General features: G+C 37.6%; 1 protein-coding gene across 3 annotated transcripts in view; it reads right to left on the bottom strand.

The window, feature by feature from the left end:
* TBC1D23 (TBC1 domain family member 23) overlaps positions 1-25,446 on the bottom strand; it is a 59,063-nt gene extending 33,617 nt beyond the window's left edge. For 2 of the 3 annotated variants that reach the window (XM_044251215.1, XM_044251216.1), the window contains exons 1-4: positions 25,177-25,446; positions 4,156-4,267; positions 2,681-2,786; positions 1,546-1,750 (exon numbers count right to left, since the gene is read on the bottom strand). In XM_044251215.1, the coding sequence (XP_044107150.1) occupies positions 1,546-1,750; positions 2,681-2,786; positions 4,156-4,267; positions 25,177-25,229 (476 nt within the window). In that variant the 5' untranslated portion in view covers positions 25,230-25,446. Of the gene's footprint in view, positions 1-1,545; positions 1,751-2,680; positions 2,787-4,155; positions 4,268-25,176 lie in introns of those variants that run through there. The other variant, XM_044251217.1, reaches the window with a different exon arrangement.
* Positions 25,447-26,117: the final 671 nt, after the last annotated feature.

Below are 26,117 nucleotides of genomic sequence, written 5' to 3'. Positions count from 1 at the left end.
TGGTATAAATCCAGAGACAAAAAGATTAGTGGTTGCCTACAGCTAAGAGTATTGGGAGAAAATGGAGAGCTGACTACTAAAAGGAATGAGGTTCCTTCCTGGAGTGATGAAAATGTTCTAAAAATGATTGTGGTTAGGGTGGCACAACTCTGTGACTATACTAAAAACCAATGTATTATACACACTAAACAGATGCATTTTATATGTATGTAATATATTAAACTATTAAAGAAAAAATTCTTCAGTTGATTCTAACAAGCAATCAGGGTGAATAACTGTGTTAGTTAAAGTACAGGAGTCCATTCAAATTTAGGTTCAAATCTTGACTCAAACATATACCAGAAGTGTAATCCTGTGTAGGTCTTTAATCTCTTTCTTTGCCTCAGTTTTTGTAGTTGTAAATCAGGGATACCCACCCTTTAGTGGCCATTGTTTAAATGAGAAAACACACAAAGCACTTGCATTTAGTATAATGCATATCACAGAAAGCAATAAAAAATAGTCGTTATTTAACTACCAAGCTCCAGAATGATAGATCTCTACTTTGGTTACATTTTGCAGTCAGTTGAGATGCGCTGAGAAAACAATGATGCCTGGGTGCCCTCCTCAGAGATTTGATAATCAGGTACAAAAAACAGGCATCAGGATTTTTCAGAGCCCCTTCAATGATTCCAATGTGCATCCAAGGTTCACTGTGCAGCCAAACCACTGATCAAAAGTTCCTTTTGGCTGTGAATTCCTGACTACCTGAGCCATAGCACTAGGAACTACAAGAATTCTTTCTGGCCTCATGAGTGCAGCCCCTGTATTCCCTCCCCACCCTTCCTACCTGCCCCCCACACCAACATTACTACAACCATCTAAACAACTACAGCCTAAGTGTCACTTGCCCAAGAAGGCCATCTCTGACCGCCAGGGCAAACTAGGTCACTCCCATTAAATATTCCCATAGCATTCTAGAGGCACCTGGGTGGTGGTTAAGTCGGTTAAATGTCCAACTCTTGATTTCGTCTCCTGTCATGTTCTCAGGGTTGTTGAGATCAAGCCATGTGTCAGGCTCCACGCCCAGTGTGGAGATTCTCTCTCTCCCTCTCCCTCTGCCCCTCCCACTGGAAAAAAAATTCCCATAGCATTCTATATTTCATCTTCCTAACACTCAGCATACTTCTAATCACTTGTTTAATACCTGCTTATCTAAGATTACATTCTAAGCTGTAATGGCAGCACCTCACTTAAGGAAGCACTCCAAAATTTTTACTTTCCATGTTGCCATTATAATGTTATTTTTATTTTATAAGGAAAGAAATTAAAATAGGGATATTACCAAAAAATTGGCATAAACTCTACAAACATAAATTCTTAAAATTCATAAATTTTAAAAATGTCTACAACCACAAAAATAAAGTCTAATAACCATTAAGACTCAAAACAACCCTAAAAATTATTTGAACCTCTTTACCACTAAAGTAAATCTTACAACTTTAATTCAAAGCCAACTAGATTTTTATTCATTTTTAAAACTAGGATAACTAAATCACATTTTACCTGGGAATGTACTTATTCATGATAGCATAAAAGCAGTTGTATAAATCACTGCGAGGCAGTTGAAGATGCACCAATGGTTTCAGCAGATGTATCCAGCTAAGAGACGTGCTGTATTTAATGTTACGTGATTTACAGTAAAAGGTAATTACAGATTCAATATCCAAAAGTAATTCTGTTGCCTTCTCTTCTGGCACTGAAAGCTGTTCTAGAAAATAAGTGTCAAAAATAAGTTACAAAGGTCCTGTCAGAGACTCCATTACTGCACATAACACTTGTTTACAAACATACGATACTATCTTAGTATACCTAGCGTGTGACAAGGACAAAATAAAACTACATGAAAGTACATGTTTCCTTATATTTATCCAGTATTTACTAGCTATTCAGTATTTACTAACTCAATAATACTTGACCCATCTATATGCTGAACATAAGAATAAATAATCTGAAGTAGAGAGATAAGAAAGATAGGCTTAACCCATATTCCAGGAAAGCAAAAAGATTTTTTTCTAAGCAACAGATTAGCATCTACCCCATAACGGGCAGCTGCCTCTATAACTTTGTCATAGAAGGTCATCCATTCTCTACCACCAAATTCCCTTTCCTTTGCGCACACCAGCAATGTTTCTGTTGTGGTTAGTACACAGAAGCCTATCTAATCAAAGCTTAACTAAAATGTGATGAAAAAGTAACAGAAAGACGCCAAAAACTGTAGATAAATTTTAAACATAAACTAAATTCATTTACTCATGAAAAAGACCTTGTGGAGTGATTAGAAACCTTTCACCCATGACTTACGATAGTTTTTTCACAGCAGATCATAGGTAATGCAGACCCCTTTAACGTGGAGACTATAGACAATTATACAAATCTTTACACAAACACACAAAAAACCCAGTTTTAAAACTGTAAAGGTACCTGAAGAACTATTTTTTAAAAACCCTGGAAATTGGACTCTCTTTCTTAAAAATACTAGACATTATTTCATGAGAATTTCAAAAGACGTTCTATTTAGCAGTCTTTCACAAACACAACATACCCCAATTATAACAAGATGATTCTAACAGAGTTACTCCTCTACCTCAAAATAGTATTTTCAAAATTTTCACTGTTTGAAAACAATTATTAAACTTACCAATAAACTCAAGACAGTCTTTGTGAATAGCATTCTGTTCTGGCAAGTCTAAAATACCATCCCATGATGCCAAACTATCACCTTTTCCTGCAACATTTAGAGCAATCTGGAAGAAAGATAAAAGCAACTAGCTTCATATGCCATTTTTCATTCTTGGAAAAAATGCTGTAATAATGTAAAGTCCTGAATTTAGAAATAATAATGCATACTTCTAAGATTACAAAGTAATGTATTTATGCTCCAACAAATGCTGATCCTTGATCCCTTAAGTCATACCACAATGAACACACTTATTTTAAGTGTGTGCATTAAATTTTACTACTTCATACCAATACAATGAATAACCTTTATTTCAAGCAAACATCATCAATGCTATAGATTGAATGTTTGTGTCCCTTGCCCTCAAAATTCATTGTTGAAACCTAATCCCCAATATGATGTTATAAAGAAGTGAGGCCTTAGGGAGGTGATTAGGTCATGAGGGTGGAGCCCTCATAATAGAATTAGTGTCCTTATAAAAGAGACCCCAGAAAGAGCCCCTGTTCCTTCAGACATGTGAGGACACATTAAGGATTCACTGTGTTTTGTTTTGTTTTGTTTTGTTTTTCAGTTTAATGGCATTATGTTTATTTTAAAAGAGTCTTTATCTTCTAGACTTTCATAGTAAAATGCTTCAGTGTGCTACCAAGGATTTGCTTTAAAATAATCCAGCAGGTGGAGTGGGGAGGAAAAGATGGAGATAATAATCAAACAAGATTGGCTAAATGTAAACAAAGTTAAGTGACAGGTCATGGGGGTTCATTAGACAAGTCTCTACTTTTGTGTTTTAAATTTCTATAATAAAGCATTCAGAATTTTATATACCATTTCTGTTACACATATACGTGCAGAGAATAAAAAATAAAAAGATATGTACCAAGACATAATTATGTGTTTTACCTATAGGTGATAGCAGATGATTTTCATCTTATCCTATGCTTGTATATTTTAACAAAGGTGAATATTTCTTTTGCAATCAACAAAATCTTAATTTAAATTTTTTAAAAAATGGTAATACACATACATTGGAGAACAACTGAAGAGGAAAATAAAGCAAAGTAAAATATCCTGTAATTCTAACACCCAGAAAGACCTATATACCCTTCCCATCTTGTCTTTAACGTAGCTAAGGTAATTCCAGCTGCAATTATAAATCCTATTTTACTCATTGGCTGCACTGTCCCATTTCATTTAACAATCTTCATAAACATCATTTCTAATAACTACAAAAGAAAAACATTGCCTTCCAAAGCCTGAATTATTAAATAACCAAACATGACAGAAATACACATTTCAGTAAGCTGTTCTGTTCGATAAATTATCAAGATGCAGCATGCTCATAAGATGATAAAGTTTTCTGCAACTTAAACAAGTGAACATAAAAATTCTCAAGTGTTATTCTTAAGTGATTACATTTTGTTTTAGTTTCCAGTTACCTTCCAAACTTTGGCCCTCAGATCAGCAGGCAGTGGTCTCCCTTGAATTATATTTCTCAAAGTTTCAAGATCACAACCTCCTGCTTCCAGAGCTTCTTCAAGATCTTTTTCCCTAAAAAACAAGTCCTTAATAGATCAATTTTACTTCTTATTTTTTCTTATTCAAGATTCATTTATAAGCTTGGCCTGTTAAAGGTTGTGTCTACTAAAAGAAGGTTCTCAGCAGCCAAAAAATAATGCCAAGGCATACAAGGCATTTTATCCGCTTGAAAGGGAATCTCAGGTTTCATGCAATTTACTCTTGTTTTGCATTTAGTTCTAACAAGCTTAGTTATGTTTTCTAAGATTAAAGAAATTTAAAAAGAGAAAACAGGGCAAGCAAGCTGACAGCACTGAAGAAAAGTCACAGTAATAGACTATTCGTGGTAGTAGTCATGACTAACAGTTTATATAGCACTATCTTTGTACCAGGCAGTTCCAAACTCTTATGCCTGCGTTTTTCTAATTCTCACAACAACCCCATGAAGTAACCACAATCATCACTGGCCTCAGTTTACATACGCAGAAGGTGAGGCAAAGAGGAGCTATACAGCCTATGATCATTTATCAAGTAAGTACTAGAGCCAAGACTCAAACTTCAGCAGCAGGTTCTAGAATTTATGTACTTAATATTATGCTAAATAGTGGCAAGGAGGAGAAATCATAAAATTCCGCCAAGAATTCAAAGCACTGTAATATGGGAATACTCAGCATGTAAGTTATACAAATGTAACACCTAGAGGAATGCCTGGCTTAGAGCGTCCAATTAATGTTACAGGAATAAAAAAGCACTAATGGCATCACTGCCTTATATATTAAAGCAAAACAATACAACATTATCAAGTAAATCATCAAGCAGTTATGCTCAGTCTACTACATTTAAAGAGAAAATTAAACACAAAATAAATTTTGTTTGTATATGAAAAGAATACATTTTTTAAAAAACTTTCACAAATGTTATGAATTGATTTTTAGCCATGAAATAGCCACTTAAAATAACTAATTCCCTCAGAATTCTCAAAAGCTGAAGTTTCACTCTTTATAATTTAAATATTCAATACATTAAAAAAAACTATACAAATAAAAATCCACAATTCAACTAGGTAATTTCTAAAATTCTTGAAAGCAACCAAAAAGATAGTATCCTACTATCATCAGGAAACCAAGATTTTATCAAATTTTTGTGTGTTGGTGGTTTTGAGAAAAATAATTTACTCCCATTCCACATCCTCTCAATAAGACCATGTAAATCTCCCCTACTGATAGGATTCCAAAAATATTAGTTTAAATGTATAAATTTTTAAAAAGATTTTATTTGACAGAGAGAGAATATAAGCAAGGGGAGCAGCAGGCAGAGGGAGAAACAGAAGCAGACTCCCCAATGAGCAGGGATCCCAATACGGGACTCGATCCCAGGACCTTGTGATCATAACCTGAGCTGAAGGCAGATGCTTAACTGACTGAGCTAACCGGGCACCCCAAGAAGTGTTAAGTTTACTAAAGTGCTGCCCTGTTAAGAGGAAGGAATTAAATGAAAATGTAATCACTTGGGCTCATATTCAACACAAATGTAGTGATCAAACTTGAGAGTTTTCTTAACAAAGCTACTACAAATTCATAAGGATAAGAAAATAACAAGTAACCAAGCAGGAAACGCTTTGTTCTTTTGCTATATAGACACCAAAGTGTTGGAGGAGAAAATGAGGGAAAGAGATTTCAAGTCAGCTGTTGAGAAATGGTTCAGGCCTATAGCTGATGAAGAATGGGTTTTATCTATTATCTTCTGGCCAAAATGTATGAGAGAGCCTGTTAGAATCTGGAAGACTGTTTGCAACCATGAAAAAAAGAAAATGAGTAAATGCTGTGTTTTTTTAAATGCTATATTTTTAATGATAAGTATATAAATGAACTGAAAACACCATTGCATGAGATAGAACTCTTCTACCAAATAAATGAAGAATTAGAATTTTTCCATTTTTCAGTGCAAAAACCCTTGGTTTCTTTATGAAGAAACTGTGCCAAATCCCTTACTATTCCAGACAACAAAGTCAGTATTGTGGGGCAAAATGCCCACCCCTCAACAATTTTAAATCATAACAATGTACAAGCACATCCCTGTTGATACAGCTGCTGTTGGATTCTTTGATGCTGCTCCCAGGAAACCACAAACGTGGTCTCTAGCAGTACAACCATGAGCAAGAAGCCAGAAAATGCTCCAAACTAAGTAGTAAAAGGAATGTCTCACAAATTAAGTAATTAAAAGTAACATTATCTTCTGAACAAGGTATTCAAAAAGTTCAGTTATCGTACCTTCAACATTACAAATGCACTTCTAAAGCAGGAAAACAGTGAAGTTAAATAATTCATATAAGGCTCAAGTTCCTACCAAAAGATAGAAACTCTATGGCACTTAGCTCTTAAACAAAATTTTCCTTCCCCAAACACAAGTTTCCTTCTATTTTTGACTATGCAATACCTAACATTTAAAAGCAAGACACCTGTCTGGGGGAGTATAATTGGGTGGGTTACAGTTTTTTAAATCTTCTTTGGTGACGGTGGCTTCTTACTGACTTCACAAACTAAAGACTGGTAGAAATGTACTGCACACTCAGGCAGGTCCTAAAATAGAAAAGTACAGGCCTTGTCCATTTATCCTAGTTAAGTCTGAAAAATAATTGTCTATTTTGCTCAGAAGGTTCATGGCAAAGCAAATTCAAAGCTTCGGGTTTGCAAAGTAAGAGAAATGAATCTCTTCCCAGATCTCTTTTGTGACACTAAAACTGTATCTGTTAGTATAATACTATAGATTACTGCTGATGATCTATCAATGACATATTTTCAAAACCTAAATAAAACATAATAGAATATCCCCTCACCTAGATTTTGTTCTGGCAAAAAAAAACCAAAAAAACAAAACACAGAATATCCCCACACCACAGATTTTGTTCTGTGGCAAAAATCACCTAATCTAAGCATTGTAACCCACACATTGTTTTAGAATTATAGCAAGGAAACAATGTGACTACATTCATATGAAGTTAGTTTAATGCTTATTCAAGCTAGCAACTGGGTAAGACTTTTCTTCTTCAGTCAAATGGGAACTTCTAGCATACGGAAGCATTTGGACAATGAAAGTTAAGAAGACATGGTGGTGCAAGGGGGGGAATATGAATTTTCAAGCACAACCAAATTAAACATGGATTCTAAATGCTTCTAGGATTAATAAATTCAATTTGAAATTCTGTACATAATTATTTTATGAATAAGCCATAAAACAAATCCATATGAAAGTATAACTTTTTTTTTTTTAAAAGAATTTATTTATTTATTTGACAGACAGAGATCACAAGTAGGCAGAGAGGCAGGCAGAGAGAGAGAGGAGGAAGCAGGCTCCCCGCGGAGCAGAGAGCCCGATGCGGGGCTCGATCCCACGACCCTGGGATCATGACCCAAGCCGAAGGCAGCGGCTTAACCACTGAACCACCCAGGCGCCCCTGAAAGTATAACTTTTTTTTTAAGGAGTTTATTTATTTGACAGAAAGACAGCGGGAGTGAGAACACAATCAGGGAGAGTGAGAAAAGGAGAAGCAGGCTTCCCATGGAGCAGAGAGCCCAGTGCAGGGCTTGATCCCAGAAGCCTGGGATCATGACCTGAGCCAAAGGCAGACACTTAATGACTGAGCCCCCCAGGCGCCCCAGAAATTATAATTTTTTTTTAAAGATTTTTTATTTATTTACTTGACAGACAGAGATCACAAGTAGGCAGAGAGGCAGGTAGAGAAAGAGGGGGAAGCAGGCTCCCCGCTGAGCAGAGAGCCTGATGTGGGGCTCGATCCCAGGACTCTGGGATCATGACCTGAGCCGAAGGCAGAGGCTTTAACCCACTGAGCCACAATTTTTCCCCTAACCATATTCTAAAAGCTTCTCTTCCCTATAATTTCAAAAACTGATGAAACTTTAATTAGACATACTCCAAACAAGAGATGAAAACAAGACTTAGTTCATCTCTCCTTTTTTAAATGTATACCTTTCTGCATTCAAACTCCATATCCATTATCAGCCACTCTCTACTCCTCCCACCCTGCTCCCAGCCTCTGACAACCACTGATTTACTTTCTGTCTCAAGACATTTACCTACTCTGGACATTTTATTTTTTAAAGTTTATTCATTTTTAAGTAATTTCTACACCCAACATGGGGCCCTATGATCATGACCCCAAGATCAAGAGTTGCATGCTATGCTCTCTCAATTAAGCCAGCCAGTACTCCAATTCTGGACATCTTATATATGGAATCTTATTTATATCATCTTTGTGTCTGGTTTATTTCACTTACCATGTTTTCAAAGTCTATGTTTTAGCATGTATCAGAACGTGATTTTTATTGCCAAATAATATTGCACTGCATGTATATACATTTCACTGTTTCTTTTTGTGCACGCATGCACGCTAGAGAGAACACAAGCACACAAGACTGAGCATGCACACAAGACTGAGCATGCACACAGTGGGGTAGCTGGGGCAGGGGGAGGCCAAAAGGAGAGGGGGAAAAAATCCCAAACAAGCTCCACGCCTAGCTTGGGGCTTGATCTCAAGACCCTGAAAGCAAGACCTGAGCCAAAATCAAGAGTTTGACACTTAACTGATGGAGTCACCCAGGCACCCCTCTACTACATTTTATTTATTCATTCATCAGTTAATGGGTATTAGAGTTGTTTTTAACTTTTTGGCTTTATGCCCCATCATTTCTTCTCCCTCTTTCACCCCACCCCTCCACAGGGACACTCTTGCTATCCTCCCCACTTCCTGCCTAATATCCAAATCTTTACCTTAATTTAACCTTTCCAAGGCATCTGACAACTCTTCTTCCTTCAAAAAAAATAAATAAATAAACAAATGACCTATAAGTCATGAAAAGACATTCACATCTTTAGCCATTAGGGAAGTTCATTCCAATTGTAGTATATGTGATGCCAAAGTGAGCACACCATTAAGGAAGTTCAAATCAAAACCATAATGAGATACCCATTTCACATTCACAAGATGTGAACATACAATGGCTAATATCAAAAGGACACACTAAATTTCATACCCATTAAGATGGCCAGTATCAAAAAAAGGATAAGGATGTGGAGAAATTATAATCCTTGTGCAGTGCTGGTGGGAATGTAAAATGGAATAACCAGTATGGAAAAAGTCTGGCAGTTACTGAAAAGTTACAGAGAATTACCATATAATCTAGCAATTCCACTTCTGGGTATATATCCAAAAGAACTAAAAACAAGGACTCAAACAGTTATATCTACATCCACATTCATATCAGCATTATTCACAAAAGCCAAAAGTGGTAACAACCCAAATGTCTACCAATGGATGGGTAAACAAAATGTGGTATATAGGGGTGCCTGGGTGGTTCAGTGGGTTCAAGCCTCTGCCTTCAGCTCAGGTCATGATCCCAGGGTCCTGGGATCGAGCCCTGCATCAGGCTCTCTGCTCAGCAGGAAGCCTGCTTCCTCCTCTCTCTCTGCCTGCCTCTCTGCCTACTTGTGATCTCTGTCAAATAAATAAAATCATAAAAAAAAAGTGGTATATACATACAATGAAACTATTACTCAACCTTAAAAAGGAAGGAAATTCTGACAGACGGTACAACTTGGATGAACTCTGAAGACAAGTGATAAGTGAAATAAACTAGTCACAAAAAAGTAAATACTATATGATTATATTTATATTAGGTACCTAAAATATTCAAATTCATAGAGATAGAAAACGTAAGTTACCAAGGATAGAGGTAGGAGAGGTGAATAGGAAGTTATTGTTTATTAGTTACAAAGCATCTGTTTGGAATGATGAAAAATCCTGGAAATGGATAGTGGTGAGTGATGGCTTTACATAACTGTGAATGTACTTAATGTTACTGAATCGCACATGTTAAAATGGTAAAACTTAATGTTATAAATGTTATATATATTTTACATTTTATAAGTTTTACAAGTAAAACTTAATTGTTATATATTATATAAATATATGATTTTATGTTTTAATATATTTTAAATATATATATATTTAAAAAGACAACAAAAAACTTGTACATCAGTGCTTATGAAGGTATTATTTATAATAGCCAAAAGGTAGAAGGAATCCAAAAGTCCATCACCTGATGAATAAATAGAATATAACATATTCATACAATGGAATATTACTCAGCAACAAAAGGAATGAACTACTGATACATGTAACATGTTGATAAAAACTGAAAACATGCTAAGTGAAAGAAATCAGACACAAAGGCTACATACTATGATTCCACTCACATGAAATGTCTAAAGCAGGCAAATGTACAGACAAAATCAGTGGTTGTCAAGGGTCTGGAGTGACATGGAATTAGACTGCTGATGGGTAGGGGGTTTCTTTTGGGGGTAATAAAAATAGTCTAAACTTAGATCATGGTGACGACTGCCTGACACTATGAATATACTGAAACCACAGAACTGCATATATACTTCAAATGGCTGGATTTTAGGTACATAAATTATATATCAATAAAAACATTACAAAAGAAGTAACTGGATCAAGGTGCTTTAATTTAGGGCTTTCAAATGAAGCTACTGTGTCAAACCCTCATTTACCATTTCAATGAAGGAATTTATTATATGAAGGATTCAAGCCACACCTTAGGTTAAGGGGTAAGAACTTCCTTGCCTCTTCAGTTCCTCAAGTTAACAGCAGTTCATTTAACTACCACTGTGGGAAAGGAACAAACTCCTAAACGTCGACATGGCAGCTCAATAGCAAGACCACCAAGAAACTGAGAATATAAAGCCCTTCAGGAAACATATTACAGAGAAAATAATATAAAATTTAAAATCAGAAAATGTGACATCAGATTCTATAAACTTAACAGCTATGTGACCTAGAATACAAACTTATTCTTCACCTATAAAATGGGGATAGTATCAGATAGTACCAGTACCATGAAGCAAGAGGTAGGAAGTATTCACACAGCATATGAATTATCTTCTGTTCTACCAGTGTATCCCTCCCACTCCTCTTTCCATTCCATCTTAATGTCTACAGCTTGCCTGGCTCTGTCCTTTTCAACTCTCTCTTTCTGGATAGTCTCCATAGGCAATGAAGCCCTCACTGTAGTTGTCAGACAGTAGTTGCTCACATGAACCATTTACAGGTACATGTGACACAAATCCTGAGACAAATGAAACAATAATAAAACGAAGAAAAGAGAAAACATGTACGTAGGAACACTAAGTCACTCTTCACTTAGTTAAGGATAAATATTTAAAGGCAACAGTAACACTCAATAAATGTTTTTTAAAGAAATAGAAGGCATTCAGACAAAATAATGAAAAAGCCCTAGAATTAAGCAATTAGTAATCATTCCCAGCAACTTACTGATAGTATGATTTCTCATAGCCTATTCAACTTCAGAATAATACTCCTGTCACCTGAGCATACTGAGATAAATTTCTAACTTTAGACAGGATGTTCTCTGAATGGGAAAAAAAAAATTTTTTTAACCCATGAAGTCTCTCAGTCTACCAAATAAACCAAATCAACTTCACCAGTTTTCCAAATCCTTAAAATCTAATCCTTTTTTTTTTTTAAAGATTTTATTTATTTATTTGACAGAGATCACAAATAGGCAGAAAGGCAGGCAGAGAGAGAGGAGGAAGCAGGCTCCCTGCTGAGCAGAGAGCCCTATGCCGGGCTCCATTCCAGGTCCCCGGGATCATGACCTGAACCGAAGGCAGAGGCTTTAACCCACTGATCCACCCAGGCGCCCCAAAATCTAATCCTTTTTGAAAGACCTGAATGTGAGACAGGAATCCATCAAAATCCTAGAGAACACACGCAGCAACCTCTTCAACCTTAGCCACAGCAACTGCTTCCTAGACATGTCTCCAAAGCCAAGGAAAACAAAAGCAAAAATGAACTATTGGGACTTCAACAAGATAAAAAGCTTCTGAACAGCAAAGGAAACAGTCAACAAGTCTACAAGGCATCTTAGAGAATGGGAGAAGGTATTTGCAAATGATGTATCAGATAAAGAGCTAGTATCCAAAATCTATACAGAACCTACCAAACTCAACACCCAAAAAAACCCAAACAATCTGGTCAAGAAATGGGCAGAAGACATGAACAGACTTTTCTCCAAAGACGACATACAAATGGCCAATAGACACATAAAGAAATGCTCTATATCACTTGGCATCAGGAAAATACAAATCAAAACCACAACGAGATACCATCTCACACTAGTCAGAATGGTTAAAATTAACAAGACAGGAAACAACAAATGTTGGCGAGGATGTGAAGAAAGAGGAACCAACCCCCTACACTGTTGGTGGGAGTGCAAGCTGGTGCAGATACTATGGAAAACGGTATGGAGGTTCCTTAAGACGTTCAAAATAGAACTACCCTATAAACCAGCAATTGCACTAATAGGTATTTACCCCAAAGATACAAATGTAGTGATCTCAAAGGGCACCTGTACTGCAAAGTTCATAACAGCAATGTCCACAATAGCCACGCTGTGAAAAGATCTGAGATATCCATCAACAAATGAATGGATAAAGATGTAGTATACACACACACACACACACACACACACACATATGTGTGTGTATATGTATATGTATATATACACATACACAATGGAATATTACTCAGCCATCAGAAAGGATAAATACTTACCATTTACATCAACATGGATGGAACTAGAGGGTATTATGCTGAGTGAAATAAGTTAATCAGAGAAAGACAATTATCATATGGTTTCACTCATGTGTGGAATATAAGAAACACTGTAGAGGATCATAGGGGAAGGTAGGGAAAACTGAATGGAAGGAAGTCAGAGGGGGAGAAAAACCATGAGACTCTCTACAGGAAACAAACAAGGTTGCTGGAGGGGTAGCACGTCAGGGATGGGGTAACTGGGTGATGGGCATTAAGGAGGGCACATGATGTGATGAGCATCGGATGTTATATGCAACTGATGAATCACTGAACACTAGATCTGAAACTAATGATGTACTATTGTTGGCTAGCTGAAATTAAATTTTAAAAAATCTAATCCACTATAAAAAAAGACCACATGGGACCTAGAATGTATGTTAATCACCTAAAATTCAAAGAGAAACCATAGAGAAAAAACAATTACCAATTTTTTCCAATTTTTAATTAAAAATTTTTAATTTTTAAGTTAATTTGGTATTTTAAAGTGGTCGGGGTCTAAGATACATTATTTCACTAAAAATAGAAATTTTAAAGCTGCGCTATTAAGGTAATCAATACAAGCCCAAAGCCTGCTATGTAAACATATTAAACATGTTATTTCTACTGCATTGGCTGTACTCAAACTTCTGCGTCTGCTAGCAGTATTTAACAGAGCCAAGAGATAAAATGGACTCAGAACTTACAGCACTCAAAAATATAAAGAACAATACAGACTGTGATTGTTTCCTCACATATTTCCACATTCGCTTATTTAACAGGTCCTATGCATGACCTACTCCCTTTCCAAGTCCTCTTTTCCCCCTCCTTTTCCAGTTCAACTCCTTGCAAACAGTAGTCACCACTTACCTCTACTTACTCTTATTCACTCAAATCCCATCCTTACACTGTAATTGCTCCAAAAAGTCTTTAATCATCTAATTCAGTCCTTGTCCTCTTTACATAAACTCTGCAAAGTTAGATTCTCTCCTTAACACATTCTCAAGTTTCCATTACTTCCCTATACTTCTCTCTAACCCTTGCTGTGAATTTTCCTTCCCTGCCCAAAGTACTCTTTTTTTTTTTTTAAGATTTTATTTATTTATTTGACAGACAGAGATCACAAGTAGGCAGAGAGGCAGGCAGAGAGAGAGAGAGGAGGAAGCAGGCTCCCCGCCGAGCAGAGAGTCCAATGCGGGGCTCGATCCCAGGACCCTGGGATCATGACCTGAGCTGAAGGCAGAGGCTTTAACCCACTGAGCCACCCAGGTGCCCCCCAAAGTACTCTTTTATTCATACCTTCAATAAATATATATAGAGCACCACCACCTGCTAGCCACTATGTGAGGAACTGGAGGCAATGAACAAAAAGTCATGCTCTCACGTAGCCTATATACTAGCTGGCAATTCCAAGTTTTATTTTAAGTCCTGTTATCTGAAACCTGCTCAAAAATGGTGGGAGCAGCTCCTTCTGAAGTGCAGTCTATTTTGATTTGTCCAGAATGTAAATCACTAAGATCACAGATTAAACCATGACAGGCCAGCCTGCCCATATATATATTACATCCAGGCACAAGCCTCTAATCAATTACTGAAAACTCAAAAATGACCAGCTAACTAGTTCTAAGTACCAGCAGACTGTGTAACAGTGTCAAGCTGCACATGTGAAGTTGTGGTTCCATGACTTACTTTGTGCCTCCTTATTTCTGGTTATGTCTTAATGTGCAGGCCCTGACACATCAGCGTCAAAAGCTTGGTCTGAACTTACTTTGCTACTATTGCTAGCAAACTGGTTACAAATTACTACCACACCAATACTCCTTAATTCGTTCCTGAAAATTCTGTGTGCTACTTGATAGAAATGGAAGTAAGACAACTTTGTTACACATTCACTCCTACAGTAGATATGAATGAAGTTCAATAACCACTATATGTACTGTGTACCTTATTTTTCTTTTATTTATATATATATATATATATATATATATATATATATTTAAAGATTTTATTTATTTATTTGACAGAGAGAGAGATCACAAGCAGGCGGAGAGTCAGGCAGAGAGAGAGAGAGAGAGAGAAGTAGGCTCCCGCCAAGCAAAGAGCCCGATGCGGGGCTCGATCCCAGGACACTGAGATCATGACCTGAGCCGAAGGCAGCGGCTTAATCCACTGAGCCACCCAGGCGCCCCTATTTATATTTTTTTAAAGTAAGCTCTATGTGAGGCTTGATCTCATGACTCCAAGATCAAGAGTCCCATTCTCTACCAACTCAGCCACCCAGGAGCCCCAAGTATAACTTACTTTTAAATACCAATCTTGAACCATCAAAACTTTTGTTTTAAAAAATGATTTACTTTATTTACTTATTTATTTTGAGAGAGAGAGGGCAAGCAAGCTGGTGAGTGGGGTTGGGAGACGCAGAGGAAGAGGGAGAGAGAGAATCACAAGCAGGCTCCACAGCCAACATGGAGCCTGACGTGGGGCTCCATCTCACGACACTGACCTGAGCCCAAATCAAGCATTAGATGCTTAACCAACTGGACAACCCAGGTGCCCCTCAAACCATCAAAACTTTCTAACAACAAACAGTATGAGACATATTAAGAAATTACCATGTTACCTTACAGTCTGTGAGAACACAATATGGTTAATTGTGAAATCTTGATGTTATCTGGACTTTTGTCAGAATTAGACACTCTTATTACAGCATTTTAACAAGATGTATATTTGAATGCCAAGAAAAGAAAAATCCCATTCACCAGTTTTAGGGGGGAAAAAAAAAATATATATATATATGAAACTTTGTGTCAGGATGAGATCCACAAAAGCAGCTTTGGGAGATCCCCTTACCAAATGATACATCCTCTTCAGAATTTATATTTAAGCAGGATTTTGTGCTAAGTAAAAAAAAGTATAAAGTTAGTCCTCTACTCTTGACAAGCCAAACAAACATGGTATCTACATTATTTCAGCAGTGTGCAAAAGGCAAAGGAGACAGATCATAGAACTCCCCTCTGTCATCTGCTAAAATTAACTAACTACAAATGGAACAGATGCTTTAATCTTCACTTATTTTTTATCCCTAATCCATGCAGATCAAATCTCACCAATGCTACCAAAGGGGTGCGCCCCTTCTGCTACAAAAAAAACTTGGGAATTTTTGCCTAAGCAAAAGAAAAAAAAAAAAAGTAGCTTAAGCAGCTCCTCTTCACTTTATGTATAATGTTGCAATGCATTTGCTGTAAGACTTTGCTTGCAAAATGAAAGAATATCTTCTTTACTAATGGGAAGTTGACTTTAAAGAGTGCTCCAAACCCTTTCCTCTTTCATGCTTCCTCAAAATAAAAAGTTCCTAATAAACTGTTCTTTTCTATACATAAGAGGTGACTTTCCAGTACTTCTTTTTTTCAAGATTTATTTATTTATTTTTGAGAGAGAGAGGAAGAGAGGGCAGGCATACCCAGTGCGAGGAGAAAGAAACAGACTCACTGCTGAGTGCAGAACCCGATGGATGTGGGGCTCCATCTCAGGAACCTAAGATCATGACCTGAGCTGAAATCAAGAGCCAGATGCTCAACCAACTGAGCCTTCCAGGCACCCTGACTTTCTAGCATTTTTATTGCACAAAGAAATGCACCAGGTTTCCCCCACCCCACCAAAGCAGTAGTTTATTTGGAAAATAGAGTATGCCCTTTACCAAAGAGAAAGAATGGGATGAAAATACAAGTCAACATAAAACAGCACATTACTTATTTCTATCACAAATTTCCAATTTATCCAAAATGTAATGAGAAATGAAACACTACCAATAATCCTGTCCTTGAAACCATCATATTAGAGAATAAAGGAACACTACTACAAATGAGGTGATAAAACTGCATGTCTTTCCAAGGGTACCCTGCCAGAAGAGATTAGTTTGGCAAAGAAATACACAATAGATTTTTTTTAAAGATTTTATTTATTTATTTGACAGACAGAGATCACAAGTAGGCAGAGCAGCAGGCAGAGAGAGAGGGGGAAGAAGGCTCCCCACTGAGTAGAGAACCCCGGATGCGGGGCTCGATCCCAAGACCCTGAGATCATGACCTGAGCCGAAGGCAGACGCTTAACCCACTGAGCCACCCAGGTGCCCCACACAATAGATTTTTTTTTAACTTGCATTGCAATCATCAATAATTTATTTGATTAAAGAGAATCTCATATCAGAGAACCTTATATCAGTGGTAAATCTAAATAGAATCTATAAAATAAAGCTCAAGAATTGCTAGTATTTAATTGCACCGCCGTATGAGATAAATATATTCTTCTATGGGTCACCTTAGTACTTCAAAATAGGGGCCAGAAACTCCTGAAAAGAGGGGGAAAAAAGAAAACTCCTGAAAGGGGAAAGTAACCACTAAAGAGTTCTCTTAAAACCAAGTTTCTTGGGGCACGTGGATGGCTCAGTCGGTTGACCATTTGCCTTCGGCTCAAGTCCTGATCCCAAGGTCCTGGGATCAAGCTCTGCATCAGGCTTCCTGCTCAGCAGGAGGGAGGGTCATCTGCTTCTCCCTCTCCCTCTGCTCCTAACTACCCTCCTCAAGTGCTCCACCCCCCAAATAAATAAAATCTTTAAAAAGAAAAAAGAACCAAAAATCAAGTTTGTTTCTCCAATATCCCTAAATAAAACAAAAGAAAAATTACTAAGCTGATGAATTTACTTAACTGTATAATTACTTCTATTTTCTAAGTATCACTATTACGTTTTCACAGATTGTAAATAAAAATTCTATTTTATACATAATATATGTATACATATTACTCATATAACATATTTAAGATAATTATACAAATACATTTAAATATATTTAAATACACTTCAGATATGTACATATTATCTAAATACAAATATATAAGCATAATATCTCAAGATCAAAAACTAATCTATTTATTCTTGGCTAGGGTATGAGAATATATTATGAAAACTAAAGAGGTTTAAAGCTATAGTATATAATGCTCTGTATCACATCCCACCATATCAGTCATGAACTGTCCCTTCTTGTGCATATAAGACAGACAAAGTGGTATACAGCTTATGCATATCCTTATAGCTTTACAGGTGCCACAGATAAATACATATGTTCAACAATGCACATCTTAGACTACTGTGTCTTTCAAATCACAGATTGAGCACAGGACTAGCATATCTTAATTTTTATTTACTTTTATTTTTTTTAAGTAGGCTCCACACCCAGAGTAGAGCCCAACACAGACAGGGCTTGAACTCACAGCCCTGAGATCAAGACCTGAGCTGATACCAAGAGTCAGACGTCTAACCTACTGAGCCACCCATGTACTCCAGGACTACCATATTTTTAATTGGGTTCTCTTTAGGTGTCTGTTCAAGTATATGTGAAATACATAATATTTACACAATCAACTTTAGAAAGGGCACAGGGCTGAAAGAGACAAAATTTTAAGTCCCAGATTTTCCACTAACTAGGTTTGTCATCTGACCATCCCAAGCCTGTCTTCTCATCTCTAACCAGAAAACTACAATAATTCATAACTTCCCCTTCTCGAGGAAATGTTGTAAAAACCAAACAAGATAGCAAATACAAGCATTACATTGAAATAAAGTCCTATAAAAATATATAGTACTTTCTTATATTCTGCAAAAATTATTAAATATCACCACAGAAAGTTTTTATGTTTTATGTAACATATGTTTTATGTAAGTTTTTTAGTTTCATGTAACAACTGCTTTAAAGGAAGAAAAGCACACACTACAGCATTTCTATCCAACTAAAAAATGCTGTATTGGCTTAAGGATAAGAAAAAACTCCTTTAACCCTCAAGAAAAAGAGAGGAAACTTGAAACACATGATTTAATTATTTAATTACTGATCATTTTCTCAGCTCAGGTCAAAGGTCAGACAGACTTAAGATTTCAGGAAATAGGTTTTTTTCAGGAAATAGGTGTTTGTTTGTTTTTTTTTTAAGATTTTATTTATTTGAAAGAGAGAGATCACAAGCAGGCAGAGAAGCAGGCAAAGAGAGAGAGGAGGAAGCAGGCTCCTCGCCAAGCAGTGAGCCCGATGTGGGGCTCGATCCCAGGACCCTGAAATCATGACCTGAGCCGAAGGCAGTGGCTTAAACCATGAGCCACCCAGGCACCCCAGGAAATAGGGTTTTTTTAAACTGGCTCTTAACTTACTGCTCTTACATTTCCACAAGAAACAATTTGCTCTTATAAGTCTAACATGAGGGACTGATTTATTTTCCATTCATAATTCTCAGTACCTAAGTAAGTTACTTCAAGCACTGTCCCCTTTCAAGCTATATAATCCTATTCAAGCAAGTCAGAACAATGCAACTTCTGGCTTCTGGTTTTAAATCTGTCTCAAATTTTTTCTAAAACACCACATAGCAGCTTGAATATAACCAGAATTTAGTTAATGTCTGCTGAATGCTTTGCGAAACTCTGGCTTGCTTTTTGATACAAAGGGAAGTTACTGTTTTTAGTTTATTCCAAGTAGAATTCATATTTTAGCATAAGCAGCAGAAATGATTTGCCACACATAGTTTATCAATTCTGTTCAGAAGACACCTACTCATAAGTTCACTGTGTATTGCAGCACACTTAACAGGGTACTCCTGAATTACCTGACTTGCCTCTAAGATAGGGAATATACCTGTACTCTTTTCAGTAAGTACAAATAAAGGAAAGTAAACCAATTGAATACTTTTTTTTTTTTTTGGCATGCAAAAACCAGGTACTACAATCCAAAGGAGTAAAATCCTAGAAGTGAATTATTATTTAGGAATTACCTTTAAAAAGAGTAAAATATGGGGGCGCCTGGGTGGCTCAGTGGGTTAAAGCCTCTGCCTTCACTTCAGGTCATGATCCCAGGGTCCTGGGATCGAGGCCCACATCAGGCTCTCTGCTCAGCGGGGAGCCTGCTTCCCTTCCTCTCTCTCTGCCTGCCTCTCTGCCTACTTGTGATCTGTCAAATAACTAAATAAAATCTTTTAAAAAAAAAAAGTAAAATATGAATTATAAGAAAAACATTAATGTAAATACTATAAACAAAATAACTCTTTTTAATTTCTTTTCTTAACATCTTCTTAATTTCTAATCATTGTCTGCATTCTACTTAGTTTACAAAATCAAACAGTCGTCACTTAAAAACCCCTAATTCAAAACAATAAGTTTTATTTTCCTTTTCATTTTTTTCATTTTCTGTAAGGTAATATCCAGTCTGCCCAGAACCACAAGCTGTCAATATTCCTCTAAAACAACAAGTTCCGGGGCACCTGGGTGGCTCAGTGGGTTGAGCCGCTGCCTTCGGCTCGGGTCGTGATCTCGGGGTCCTGGGATCGAGTCCCACATCGAGCTCTCTGCTCCACGGGGAGCCTGCTTCCCTCTCTCTGCCTGCCTCTCTGTCTACTTGTGCTCGCTCTCTGTCAAATAAATAAATAAATAAAAATAAAACAACAAGTTCCATTCTCTTTCATATTAAATGTATTTCTTTACTGATTGTATCATTTCTGAAATTGCAATCACCTACTCCTTAAATCTCTCCTCATATTTCAATGCTTATGAAATGGGAAGCACTGAGAACACTATTTACAAAGTGCACAGAACTTTGAAAAAGACCCTATTATTCCCAAGACAATTCTATTCACATTTCAAATGAAAAATAAAAGCTTTACGAACTGCTACTTGTACAATTTTAAGAAAAGTTTAGCAATAATTTTAAAAGTTTAGCAATAAATTAAAATCATGACTTTAAAGTCTATACAAAAATTTTAAACTGAACACAGAATATCAACAATTGTAAAATTAAAATCTACAGAAAAAACATTTTTTAAATTATGACTTTAGATGTTTAGGCCTTATGTTAGGAAGAAAGCCTCAGAAAATGAGAAACTTTTGTTCAAATTCAAGGCTGACTACTTCAATACTGAGAAGATAATTATCAACCTTTGAATTGTAAAAATTAAATTAATTATAAAATTAATTTATATTAATTATTAATTATTTTAATTATATTAAAAATTAAATTAATTGTAAAAATTAAACACTTGTTTGATTTTTACAAAGCAGTAGCTTGTTTAAATTTAAATAATTTCAAACTCGCGGGCACCTGGCTGGCTCAGTCAGTAGCACATGATACTCTTGATTTCACGGTCATGAGCTCAAGACCCACATTAGGAGTAGAGTTGACTTAATAGAAAAAAAAAATTTTTTTATAATAGTAATTTCAAACTTGCCATAAACATTTTTAAAGGATTTCTCCCAGACCCTCTGAGCTTGTGTGGCTGCAGTTTCAGAAAGTTAGAGAGCTATTTTCTGATATCTTTGGTTTTTCATAAAAGGTGAGAGTACAAGCAATTACACAGTTCAAAAAAACAATGGAGTTAGAAAATGTATATGAAATGACAGGTTGGTATGTTATTGCACATGATTTTACAAAAGTCACTCAGACAATAAACATCCACTGAGCCACCTGCTATCAGCCACAGCCCTTGAGAAGTTCACCATGTAAACAGCAATGATACATCATATTAATGAGATAAATTACAGCATAATGTGTTAGGTGAAAAAATAGAACTGAAATATATAGAGATAAATTCCTCTGGCTAACTCATTTCGAGTTATGCATCATCTAGAATCTTGCTAAAGAATATGGTCCATGAACCAGCAAAACTGCCATCATCTAGAAGCTAACCAGTCAGAAATACAAAATCTCAGGTCCCAAGCAAATCTACTGAATCTACATTTTAACATGATCCCCAGGTAACTGTAATGCACATTTAAATTTTGAGAAGCACTGGCCTGGAATAATGAAAATACATGGTGTTATCTTGTACTTTTAAGATCTTTGGGCCCCATCCTGAACCTTTTTACAAATGTACACACGGTTTAACGTGGTTAGCTACCTAGTATCACAGATTAAGAACAAACTGGGAAATACTACTAAGAAAGAAAGAAAACGGAAAAAACTAACAAAAAAGCAATCTCAAAAAGAGATGGTTGTATGGGGCCATTCATTTAACATAGCAACTATCTACCCATTCTGCCTAGATAGGTCTCACTGTATTACAAAAGTGTAATAGTAATTTATATTCTTTTTTTTAGATTTTTTTTTTTTTAATTTACTTATTTGACAGAGATTACAAGTAGGCAGAGAGGCAGGTGGCGGGGCGGGGGGGGGTGTGCCAGAAGCAGGCTCCCTGCTGAGCAGAGAGCCCAATGCGGAGCTTGATCCCAAGACCCTGGGATCATGATCTAAGCCAAAGGCAGAGGCTTAACCCACTGAGCCACCCAGGCGCCCCAGTAATTGATATTCTTAAATGTGCCTCCTCTAACTAGACCACAAATTCCTTGAGGCCAGGGACCTAGTTTTTTTCTTATACACTTAACTCTGTAAACTGGATGACCCTAAGTCACTGAGCTAAGTTCAGGTTAGGCAATGAGATATATAACACACTTCAGGAAAAATTACAATAAAAATGTGACTTGGAGCTCCTGGGTAGCTCAACGAGTTTAGCATGTGACTCTTGATTTCAGCTCAAGTCATTATCTCAGGGTCATAAGATGGGAGCCCCGCGAGAAGCCTGGTTAAGATAAAGGTTCTTTGCCTCTCCCTCTGCCCCTCTACCAACACCCCCCCTACAACACACACAAACACACACACACACACTCTCTCTCCAAAAAAAAAAAAAAAAAGTGACTTTTTTTGGGGAAGAGTAAACCCTCCCCATTCCATAACAATCCATTTACCAGTCTAAGAACAGAAGCTTTCCAAATCTATGACTCCAAATCCAAACGTCTTCTCTGACTATATTCAAACTCACTCCGAGGGGACACCCCGGAGTGGAGTAAGCAGAGAAAAGAGAGAAAGATTACATGAGAATGGAAGGAGAGCAGAAATCAAAGAACACCTCGGGGTTCCTCCATTCATGAAAATAAAAACAACAAAAACTAAAAGCCACACAAAAGGTACAGTAGCCCTAGAAGAGAACAAATGCTACGTTTAAAAACCATTAATTCCATGTTCTTTGCCTCTGTGAATCACACTCATACTCACAATCCTCCTAAGAACTTGTCAAAGATATTTTAACTCTAGAAACATTTCTCATGGTGAGTGAGCTGAATAAAGCCAGTTTATGATATAAAAGATTAACACTTCCAAGACAACAAATTTCATGAAGTTCTAGTCCTCACTCTCCAACTAATCATTAGTTTTCTTGCCTCTGTCCATGCTCACACTATTACTCCATTCAGAGGCCCTTCCCATCTGTTACTGTGAATGCACTATCCAATGTTAGCCACTAGCTATGTGTGGCTACTTAACATCTGCACTGTGGCTAGATCCAATTGAGATATAGGCTAAAATAAAAATACATGTTGAATTTTGAAGGCTTATTATCAAAAAAGATATAAAATTATCTAATTGGTTTCTTCCAACAATGATATATTGAAATAGTATTTTAGATATAATAAAATAATTTCAACTATTTTTGTTGTTGTTGTTATCATTATTTAATTTTTAATGTGGCTACTAGAAAATTTAAATTACAGGGCACCTGGCTAGCTCAGTTGGTGGAACATGTGTCTTTTGATCTCAGATTGTGAGTTTAAGCCCCAGGCTGGGTGTAGAGATTACTTAAAAAGTTTTTAAAAAGGGGCGCCTGTGTGGCTCAGTGGGTTAAAGCCTCTGCCTTCAGCTCAGGTCATGATCCCAGGGTCCTGGGATCAAGCCCCACATCGGGCTCTCTGCTCAGTGGGGAGCCTGCTTCCTCCTCTCTCTCTCTGCCTGCCTCTCTGCCTACTTGTGATCTCTCTCTGTGTCAAATAAATTAAAAAAAAAAAAGGGCAAAAAAAAAACTTAGAAAAGAAAAATTTAAATTACGTATGTGGCTCACATTCTATTTCTATTGGACAACACCAGTCTAAATCCTATTGATTCTTCAAGGCCTAATTCTAATACCTTTGCTTCCATGAAGCTTTCTCCAATAACTGCAAATGGAAGTGGCTTCTGTCCCCCCCGAAATCCCGTAACATTTTCACTCACATTCCCAAAGAGCTGGATCAACTTTACCTTGTTATTGAGTGTAACTGTCACAGCTCTAATATAAGCAAACTGAGAAAAGAAACTATATGTAGGTCACCGGTAAGTTTTCCTCCTACACCTTGTAGAGTACATGCATGCACTAAGGTAATACTGGATGTCTGCTAATTGAAAGTTGAATTTCTCAGTTATTATCTATCCCTTTCAATGATGTCCATTTCAGGATTAAAATCCATGTCGAAAATGTCTTGTATAAACTTTAGGCAAACAGCATTATTACATGAGCTGTATACAAGTCACATGATGAAAAAGCAAATCTAAAACTATCTAATACATGCGGTCAACATACTTAAATACAAAAATTCAAAAAGCCTCTAAAGCTTTCATCTTTTTTTTAATGATATTAATGTCCCTAAAAATATTCTGTAAAGATCCACTATTTCAAAAAGAGGAGCCCTTCCCAAAGATTAACGACACTGGGTGACAAACTCCACTACTACTGCAGGTCCCTCCCCCCTCCACAACTCTGAGTATAAGTCAGGTAAGCATGCAAAGGCTTGGGAGCAGCTAGAGCAATGTCCAGAAAGCATCCAAAGCTGTAAAGACTGAGCTGTGAGGAAAGCGACCAGAAAAAAAAAAAAAAGACGACTTGTGTGAGACGAATAGTAGGAACTGCTGAAACTCAAAACAAGAAATAAAAGCTAGAATAAAAAACAGCTCAACTCTGTGGGAAGGATCCTCCCTGAATATGTCTCTCAACCTCCAGGCAAAGGTTGCGGTGGTCATTTCAAGGGTCCTGTCTTCAAATGGTATTCTAGTGCCTCACATATGTATCCGCGAAACTTCCGAACCAACCTACTCTAACTCCCAGGGCCACGTATTCCGGCCAAACCCAGCCCTGAAGCCACCCTCTCCAGCACGTTTTGGAAACCGATGAACGAAAGCGGAGGACCGAACTGAGGCCCAGTACTCGGGTGACACCCCTCTCCCTTGGAATCGGGCCTTAGCCCCTCTGTCTTGACGGAATTGGCTGGAAGAACCCGGCCGGCAGAGGGGGCGGGGCACGGCAGTGGACTTTGTCTAGGAAGGGTCTTCCCATTCCATGCTGGAGCCTGCTGGTGTCTCAGGGACGGGCAGGACGGTGAAAAGGAAGAATAGAAGGGCAATAAGAATCAGCCCTGGGCTTCACTCACCAGCCGTCACCGCTCGACGTTGGCTCTGGCAGGACCTCTTCTCCTTCCGCCATTGCTGTTGACGTCCACGTCACTTTGCCGAAAAGTGGACCCGGCGCCGGGACCGACTCGGAGATCCAACGTCGTAAAAGATTCTCGGAAGTCTGAGACTGAGCTTCTGGAGAGGAAAAGAAAAAGGGAGGAGGGAAGAGACGGGAGGAACGCAACGTCACGACAACCCCACCGCGAAAGCCAGCTTGGGGGAGGAGACTTGGTCAAAGCTGTCGCCCTTTCAAAGACTACGTGTCCCAGGATGCCCCGCGGGCCCGGACGGAATGCGAGCGCAGGGAGAGTAGGCGGAGCTGGATGAGGGAGCGTGACCTGGTAAAAGCCCCTTTGAGCGTCGCCTTTTAGCGTCCGTTTGGCTTCTTTGTTACCTCTTGGCGTCCTACTTAGCAAAGTCAGAACTGGGAACCTTAACTAGTGGAAAGAATAGGAGAGGGGGGAATGCCACAGGGAAGGTGGAAGGTAGAAGGATAGCCACTTTTCAGTCATTTCCGACTGTAACAACTGGGTTTGCGGAGAGTTGGGTCTGAGGAAAGGTCACGCCCACTCCTGTTTGTGGGGCGCGGTCAAAAGTACAAATGGAGGCCACGTACTTTCTGCCTGAATAAAGTTGTTTGAAAACAAGCGCTAAAAACAAAGGAAATATGCTCCAACCTACCCCCTTGATACATATCTTCTTAATAACCTGGAAAATTAAAAATCCAAATTTAGATTTCAGAATTCCTGGAGTTCCGAACAGAACTGCCACGTTTCTTCTCTTCCCACCCTACTTCTTTTCCTCTTCACAAGTATGGGCACCTTAGCCTCCACATCCAAGCTCGGTCCACATCACTGACATTGAAGCACCAGCCTCTTGTCTCCCCTTGTCCATAACTGGCGTGGACAAGCGCAGGAGG

This window comes from Neovison vison, chromosome 6 (genome assembly GCF_020171115.1).
Source record: "Neovison vison isolate M4711 chromosome 6, ASM_NN_V1, whole genome shotgun sequence".
Taxonomy (NCBI): domain Eukaryota; kingdom Metazoa; phylum Chordata; class Mammalia; order Carnivora; family Mustelidae; genus Neogale; species Neogale vison.
This window is presented reverse-complemented; position numbering and strand designations above follow the sequence as displayed.